Source organism: Haemaphysalis longicornis, unplaced genomic scaffold (genome assembly GCF_048455015.1).
Source record: "Haemaphysalis longicornis isolate Haplotype H1 unplaced genomic scaffold, Haemaphysalis longicornis Haplotype H1 scaffold_2, whole genome shotgun sequence".
Lineage (NCBI taxonomy): Eukaryota > Metazoa > Arthropoda > Arachnida > Ixodida > Ixodidae > Haemaphysalis > Haemaphysalis longicornis.
The window spans coordinates 96,558,459-96,567,585 of record NW_027526295.1 but is presented as its reverse complement, the minus strand read 5'-3'; the positions used below and the strand labels follow the sequence as shown (position 1 = coordinate 96,567,585).

At 49.9% G+C, this 9,127-nt stretch overlaps 1 protein-coding gene across 1 annotated transcript; it reads right to left on the bottom strand.

Moving 5' to 3' along the window:
- Positions 1-876: 876 nt before the first annotated feature.
- Positions 877-7,685, bottom strand: LOC144170909 (uncharacterized). The gene is made up of 2 exons (XM_077700919.1): positions 7,630-7,685; positions 877-1,601 (listed from the first exon to the last, which is right to left on the bottom strand). The coding sequence occupies exons 1-2, from the start codon at positions 7,683-7,685 to the stop codon at positions 1,109-1,111; spliced, it is 549 nt and encodes a 182-aa protein (XP_077557045.1). The 3' UTR covers positions 877-1,108.
- Positions 7,686-9,127: the final 1,442 nt, after the last annotated feature.

The following is a 9,127-nucleotide window of genomic DNA, read 5'->3' as shown; positions in this document are numbered from 1 at the left end:
ACGTTCGTCTTATAGTGGAGAATGTGCTCGCTCCAGCGTGGTATTCTCCTCCTCTGTCTGCCGTTCATTGCATGCTGACCGCGCCTTAACTAAGTCCTGGGTAGGCCGGCTTAACACGACGAAGCTAGGACGCGGTTGTGAGTGGCCGCTTGTGAGCGTAAAAAATCAATACGCAGGTCACAATAGTGGTGGAAGGCTGTAGAAACCGCCGAGCTGGAAGTCGATGTAGGTTCTCCCCACACTTACCGGGGATCCCAGGAGAGACCGAGCAGCCGGACCTCAGAAATTCAAAGCCCTGTGGACGGCACTGTAAAGCAAAGACCAATAAAGTATGCAGAGTGTTTTATTCAGTAGCAATAGTCGCCATCCCTATTGTAGTCGTCGTCCAACGGCACAGCTGTGTAAGGCAAATCCTGCTGTAGCGCCTCCTCCCCTCGCTAGACCGCCACCTTTTCGTCAGAAGGTCTGATGGTCGTATTCATGTGTGGATTGGGAAGAGATGGATTGAGATAGTCGTCGTCGTCGTGTTCGGCCCCGTGCCCTGCCGGTTGCTACACGACGACGAGCACAACGAAAGCGGGAGCTTTTGGTCAATTTTTGGTTAATTTTAAATAGGATAGTCTTCCTTGGGATACTTAAACGCAGAAAGTTTGGTCTGTCTGTCTGTGACTCGATTCAGCCACACGGGCAAAGTAAACTTGATACTGGGCGATGGTCATATATACTCACAGCCAAATGTAAACGTCTAAGCCCGCTTTATATGTTCATACTTGTCAACTTTGTTGAACAAGAAGAAGACATTATGCAAATATTGTATCGTCGTGTGTATAACGCCAAACATGCCACGCCGGTGCGGTGGGGGAAAAGAACCACGTTTATTACACACATACTGCATATATAGTATTTGGAAGAGGGCGTGTCTTTCACCTTCTAACAGATATGCTGTTGGAGTGACAATCTTCGACACGTGCGCTTGCTGCCAGAGAAACTGCGCGTGCGCGGCACATTAGAGTTGGGTGCCCAAAATACCATAAATCTTCCTCCGTTACAAAAACAAGAAATAACAAAGAAACTACATATAACACCAATGAAATTTTGAGGCACTAGTTCAAGGCACTTGCACGAAGTTCTGGTCGTAGGCCAAACGTTCAGGCGGTCGACGTTGTCTCAGTGACCTTCTCAGTGCCGGTGTGGATGAGACACTTGTGGGGGCAGCAGGCTCAGCAGGCATTGTCGTGGCTGCGGGCCCTGCCTCGACGTCATCTTCATTGTCGTCCTGGTCGTCGCGTCGAAAGTGCTCCCTGGTCAGTAGTAGGTGCTGGCGGTTGCGTCTCAACACCCTGCCGTTTTCTGTGACGACTGTATACGACCTGGGGTGACCGGAATGTCCGAGGACTTGCGCTTTCATCGCCCATGCACCCTTCTTGATCCGGACCGAATCTCCTGGATTCAGAGGTACCATTGGTCCTCTAGAATGGTCCGTCTGGAGGCGCCTGATTACCTCGCGGCTGGGGTTGCCTTGAACGTCGGGAATGGTTGTGCGGAGCCGTCTCCCCATCAGCAGCTCAGAAAGCGAGGGGCCTGACTCAAGTGGAGTGGTCCTGAAAGCAAGAAGTCCCAACCAGAAATCTTGTTTCGCCTCTGTCGTTTTCTTAAGGATGCGTTTAGTTATCTGGACGCCCTTTTCAGCCAGTCCGTTAGAACGGGGGTATCTTGGACTAGACGCGACATGCCTAAAGTCGTACAGTCGTGAGACCAATGCGAATTCATGACTGGAAAATTGAGGACCATTGTCAGAACAAACTTCTATGGGTATGCCGTGCCTGGCAAAGACTGAACTTGCTACGTCTACTACCGTTTTGACCGAGGTGTCTTACAGCAGTTCAACTTCGGGAAAGTTTGACATGGCGTCATAAAAACATAGGTACGACTTCCCGCCGTACTCGAAAATGTCCATGCCGACGCGATACCACGGTTTGTCGGGCACAGGGCGCCTCAGTAAAGGCTCCCGAGGCTGGCTGTACGCATACGTTTTGCAGATAGAACATGCCCGGATGAGCGATTCTATGTCCGAGTTTATTCCCGGCCAAAACACAAGGCGTCGTGCTCTCGCTTTGCCCTTGTTAATTCCTAGGTGCCCTTGGTGAATCCTTTCCAGTGTCTCACGTTTCATGCTAGCCGTAATAACCACTTTGCAGACTTTCAGCAGTACTCCTTTTACCTGCGATAGCTCTCCCTCGAATGGTTTCCATGGCCCTTCCAACCGTTTTCCAGCTTCTAGATCGCTCAGCACATGTTTTAGCTGTTCGTCTCGTGCCATTTCTGTCGGCAGCCGCCTCCATGTGTCCTCACGTACGAGGGAAGAGACTATACTCCCAGCATGTACCTCTACATCGTTGCTGTCGAGGTCGCACGCACTGGTCTCGGTTGTGGCACGTGACAGCATGTCGGCCAGGAGGAGCTGCTTACCTGGAACAAATTTGAGCTCAACGTCATAACGCAGCAATCTCAAAAAAATCTTTGCAACCTTGGAGGCATGTCGCCAATTGCCTTCTGGGGGATAGCGATCAAAGGACGGGGGTCTGTTTCAGCCGTGAACTGTCGGCCGTAGACGAAGTAATTAAATCTTTCGCAGCCAAAGACCACGGCCATCTCCTCCTTTTCAATTTGAGAGTATCGCTGCTGTGTTTCGGTAAGCGCTCGTGACGCATAAGCCAGAAGCCTCCATGTGTCGTTGTGACACTGCAACAACGCGGTACCAATCCCGTCCCGTGACGCATCGCAAGACACTTTTGTTGCTTTGGCCGCATCGATTATCGACAGCAAGGGCTGTTTGCTTAGGCAGTCACACAGTTCTTTCCATTCTTTTGCATGGTTGTCGGTCTATTCGAAAACGGCATCTTGCCTAATCAAGCTCCTCAAAAGAGTTGTTCTCTGAGCTAACGAAGGCAGAAACTTGCTGTAATGATTGACGATGCCTAACATCCTTTGCACCGCCAGCTTGTCCCCTGAGGTCGGCATGTGCAGCATGCAGTTTATCAGTGCCGAGCCTGGCCTGATGCCTGCTTTATCGACCACATCTCCAAAAAAATTCCCCGCATTTCCCCGAGGGGAAGAATGTGAAAGTGCGAATGCACGAGTTGAATTTGCGCGGTTCGGTAATGTTCGCGAAAGAGAGATCACACACACACACACACACACAACTACAAAGAAAGAAAGATGCATTTATTCACAGACACCTATTTGTGTTGTCGTTGTACTTGATTGCTAGAGCGGATCTCAGCTTTGAAATTTCGTGTCAGTACTCCTTTAAGCAGGTGCATTAGCCCTTCTCGCGCCCGATTCTTGGCCAATCCCCCACGTGGGTATGTGCCATGTCAGCGGCCAGGCAGCACAGCCGGGTCTACGACCCTGTATTGGTGAAATGGAGTAGCCGGGAGCAGATCCGCTTCCAACCTCTCCACTCAATAAACCAGTTAAACCACCACCATCTCCCCCCGTTGCCAAGGAAGACGAGCAGATTCCTGGCCAATCCCCCACGTGGGTATGTGCCATGTCAGCGGCCAGGCTGCGCGCGCCCATCTCCACGTACGCGGACATCGCCGGTGGACGCAGGTTCAGGGTCGCTTAAGAAGTGCATTGCACTTAAAACTCGATTTGGTGCGCGCCGATACTCCACTTATCAGGGTTGAAGGTTAATCCACCGCGTTCTGCTCCTAGCAACACAGATTTAAGACGCTCATTGTGCTCTTCAACTGACGACCCCCATACCAGAATGTCGTCTACATATATCTTCACGCCGGGAAGATCTTCGAAAATTTCATTCAGCGTTTTTTGGAAGACCTCCGAGGTGCACGATATGCCGAAGGGCAATCGCAAAAAGCGGTAGCCACCGAATGGGGTGGAAAAGGTACAAATCCGCGATGTGGCGTCATTCGAAGGGATTTGGTGGAATCCAGAGTTAGTGTCTGAGCGGGTGAACACTGTAGCACCAGCTAACTCGGCTTCCATATCTTCTCGCCGTGGCTTCATGTAGTGCTCCTTTTTATGCATTCGTTTATTCTCCTAGGGTCCATGCAAAGCCAAATTTTCCCGTTCGTTTTTCAAACTATCACCACAGGACTCACCCAGTCAGTAGGCTCGGTGACTCTTGTAACGATGCCAGCACGCTCCATCCTCACGAGTTCTCTTCGTAATGATTCTGTCAGGGCCAATGGCACGCGTCGGACATGTTAAATTACTGGCACGGCGTCGTCTCGAAGAACCATGTGATATACCCTTTGAACGCAGCCGGTCCCGGTGAACAGGTGACGAAAGTCCTTCACAAGTTCTTCGAAGCCATCCTGTGATACGCTGTGAACGCGTGACAGCAGCCCAAGGTGTTCGGTTGCTTGAAGGCCCAGGATTGCCTGACCACCTTTACGTACCACAAAAAATTCCTGAGGGACTGTTCGATCCCCTAGCGTCACTTCCGGTCTGATGATTCCGAGGTGCTTGATTGTGCCTTCACCGTATGAGTTAAGCACCGCGATGCTTGGCTTCATTTCAGGACTGGGGCGAATTCCGGCGTATATTCCAAAGAGAAGCAAGTTAGCCTGAGATCCTGTGTTGATCTTTAGCTCGACAGACACGTTGTTGACTTGAGCTCCAACCATCCAGCCCCGTTGGCTTATTACGCCTCTTGCAGACACCTCTAGAACGCTGCATTCGTCTTCGCGATCTTGAATTTCACCCACCATTGCAGCGACCCTGCAACAAATCGCAAAGTGGTTTCTTCTTTGGCATTTCCTGCACGTTCGTCCAAAGGCGGGACAGCTTCTTGGCCGATGCGTGCGTCCGCACTTGGAGCATTTGTAGACCATGGTTTGCCCTGTCTCGGGTGTCGGGATTACCTTGCGGACGGCGTGTACTTCCCGTTGGTCCCGTGCCCAGGCTTCTTGGTGTAGAGCCGATGTTTCGGCTGCCTTACAGACGTGCTCAGCCTTCTGCAAAGTCAGCTCGCAGTCTCTGAGCAGCTTTTTCCGCATCTTTTCATCGTTGGTTCCGTAAAAAATTTGGTCTCGGACCATGGAATCGAGAAGTGCGCCAAAGTTGCACGCCCGCGCCTGTTTCTTTAGATCTCTCAAGAAGTTTTCAAATGGCTCCCCTTGGCTCTGAACTGTCTTCCGAAAAATGTAGCGGTCATGCACTTCGTTGGTCTCAAGCGCGAAGCAGTCGTCCAACTTCTTGATGACCGTCCTGTAGTCGGTTTTGCCCTCGCCTTCTGCGAAGCTCAGCCTGTTGAATATCTCGATGGCGTCCTCACCGGCGATACTATGAAGGAGCGCTGTCTTCGATGACACAGATCGCTGCTTCTCATTCGGTTCCGATGCCGCAGGAAAAGGTCGAATCTCTGCTTGAACGTTTGCCAATTCTTGCCGGCTTCTCCTGTTGTGCTCAAAGGCCCAGGCGGCCTCAATGAATCCATTGCGTCGTCTTTGCTGCCCGTCGAAGATCAAAACCGTGCTTGGATCCGCATCCCACTTCTGACACCATGTATCGTCTTGTGTATAACGCCAAACATACCACGCCGGTGCGGTGGGGGAAAACAACCACGTTTAATACACACATACTGCATATATATTATTTAGAAGAGGGCGTGTCTTTCACTTTCTAACAGATATGCTGTTGGAGTGACAATCTTCGACACGTGCACTTGCTGCCAGAGAAACTGCGCGTGCGCGGCACATTAGAGTTGGGTGCCCAAGATACGATACAAATATAAGACTGGAAATTAGTACACAAGGGATATTTACAGTGTTCCTTTACTAAAACGTTCATGGATGCTTGGTTTTCTGATAGCTAATGTTATTCTACATCTACTGAAGAAAACCGCCGCCTGCTGGCGGCATATGAAAAGTCACGCGTCAACAGTAACGAAAGGTTCCACTACCTAGGTTCCACGTTCTGTTTGGAACGCACGTGGATCACGGCCACGCGGTTCTATAAACCTTGTAGTTGGCCGCCTCGATTCACGGCCGTGTCCGCCGTACTGCAGCACTGGCATCGAGGAACCGGGCGTGTAGAAATGGAACGCGGTAAATTAAAATCGACTTGCGCCAACATTTATTTTGTTTACCTTGGGATGAGCGCGACGGTACAGGAAGAGCATGAGAGGTGAGCGGGAAAGCAAAGGGGGCATTTCCTTGGAAAATGCCTACAAAGATTATCGTCTTTTGACAACACTTGCAACTAAAGGAGCAGATACGCGGCCACTTTTTTCTTAAAATACTGTTTCCAACTTGTGTTTCTTATTTATATCGCAAATGTCAAGCGCACGTCCATCTTCAATTAAAAGAAGAGTGCGTATTACAAGTTCTGTGTTAGTGTTTTACCTCGAATTTATCCATTTTGTTTGCTGATATATGTTGACTAGTATGACGTGGGCCAACAGTTTGAGTGGTTTGGAAAGGTGTTGCCTGCATAAACTCCTCGTTTAAGAGTTCTTTTATGTTTTGGCTGGGTGGATGAATTGACGATCCCATATACTGAAATTTTTGGGTTGATGTAGCCTAAGTAAAAAACTCTGCTAACCCAGCACCCTGCGAGAATGGCACAAGAATTACCCCGATGCGGGCGCTGCACCTCCTGCACATGCTGGCACGTGTGTAGAATGGGTGCATGTGATAGACAGCTCTGACTGGGGGAAGTTGCCGCGTGGAGGGCAGCCGGTCTGCCTGTTGGGGTATTTCGCGCTGAAAGGTGAAGAAATGATTACGAAGAGCAAAAAGCAACGATATAGCAGTAGAGAAGAATTTCAAAACCACTAGACGTCCCTCTTTCCCCTGAGTATACTTTAGTGCCCCATAAATTTTAACTCACTCAGTTGACTTGTCTTCGGAGTCTGCTGCAAGGAAAACATCACTTAATAAACCGAAGGGCACTGCTCTGTTCTATAAAAAAATCTATGGGACCAGCCTGAAGAAACTCGATTACCTTGTAATGTAATAAAACTTGCGGCATTGTCCGGCTTAGTAAACTGCCATCTAATTCATGAGTTCAACAAATAACTGAAATATAGAAATTGAGTGGCCTGCGGTGAGCGTTTACATTATACTGCGGTGGCTTGTAAGCAAGATATGTGTAAATGTTTGGTGAGCGAGCAGTCTCTTGTTTTGTACTTAGAACAAAACTACACGACTGAAACGATCACATGGGACAGGCCGCAAGAAATGTATCAATAGGACATACGAAGACGACGGACAAACATGTCAGCATGTAAAAATATTTATTTGTATACGTTATATGCATATCTATAAAATGAAGCCAATTTAGAATTGTGCGTTGAACCTTCGTATTTTCCCAATTTCCATTGAAAGTCAGCGGTGAATATAAGGTACAATTTGCCGCCCCGACAAACGGTGATTCTACTGCTGCGGCACTTACAATAAAAACATGAATACTAAAACGGAAGAGAATAAGTGCCATACTGGATAAAATTATGGGTGCATATCACATACGCCTATAGCTTCATAATATCTAAGTAAAATAACCTTCCATACAAGCCGTAAAACATGCCGTTTCGTAAAACTCGTAAAAACATGCCGTTTCGCTGCCGTGCAAGGCGCGTCTGCTGCCACAGTAGCTTACCTGGTGAACTGGAGCTCGGAGAGCACGAGTATGCCACATGCTTCGACGTGGTTCATGTCCCCGCCAAGGCTTTGCACGGCCGACGCGCTGCCTGGGGATCTACTCGACACCGCATCGCGGGAGCCACCTCTCCGTCAAAGCCTTGATCTGCGCAGCCCCGGCGGCCAGCGTTCGCGCCCGAGCTGCACGATCTGCATGTACAGCATACGGGCGAAGTGGTCGTTGATATTCACATCCGCGGCGTTCAGCTCCGAAACGAGGCGGCTAGTCGTGACGCTAGCGCAGTGGAGCTTCAGCAGCTCGTTTTAAAGCAAAGCTTTCTGCCTCTACGAGTCAACGGTTCTTTGACGGCCTGCGGGACAATAAACTCCCAACGCGGCGGAAGGGGGAGGGATGGGCGAGGCGGGGAGTTTAACCACGGAACACACTGTGGATGGCGCGGCGAGTTTACCCAGCGTTCCCCGCGCGCAGATGCCTGCTCGTCGACGGGCACGTCGGCGGTATGACTTTGTCGTCTGCTTTAGCGACGGTAGTTTAGAGTCTATTTTGGCGTAGCTTCGAGTTCATTGCGCGCTTACTTCCCACGACTTGATTAACGTATTCTACAGCACCTCCTGTGTAACGCTGTCTCACCCTTGGAAGTACTCTTCTCTCCGTTTCCTTCCTGCCGACTCACGGCCGGGGTACAGCGGCGGCGTCCACCGCTCTAGCCCGGCCGTGGCTGATGCTGCAGCGTTGGGGACGCCGCCGCAGCAAATTCCTGTTAACGCCTTGCAGAAACTCTGGCTTCTCTCTTCGTAGAGCCACGTGTGTGAATTCAAGTTACATCGCAAGGGCACTTGTTGTGGGTGTCGTTTAAAGCTTCGCATTCCAATCACTTTCACAGCGTGGATTGGCGCCAATTTTTTTCCGAACCGCCATCGTTTCGCGGGTAGGGCAGGCAGAGCGAGTGTCTTACCAGCACCAGGGACTCCCTAACCCCAAAGCTAGCATCACCACGTCGATGATGGTTTCGAAGAGGGAAATGAGATCCGAAACCTGCCGGTCAGTGAGGAGTACGGTGAGTGGCCTGAGCTGCCGCGGTTACCCCTTTGAATGGGAAGCCCACGTATCACCACAGAGAAACTATAGCCTGATAGGTGGTTCCGTGTGCACAGAAGCACATTATATTCCTGGCACGGGTGACCGTCGTTCGTGTGCTTTGTGAACGGAGCCCTCTAAAATGACACGAGAGTCAAATGTACCTTCGAAAGTAATGCTGCACCTTGCGATGTTTACATTAAAGTAGAAGCTTTTCTGTTCTCATTTCAGACATTTGTTTCAACAAAACACTATAAACAAACATTAGAATATATAAAAGCCACGTAAAACAAAGTAAACCTGCTCATCCGGTGAACGTGAAAAAAGACAACAAACGTGTGCAAATGCAGCTAAAAACTTTCGAGGTTGCTTCGTCAAGTTTTCACAACGCATCTTTAGGTTGTGCGCGAAACGTGTC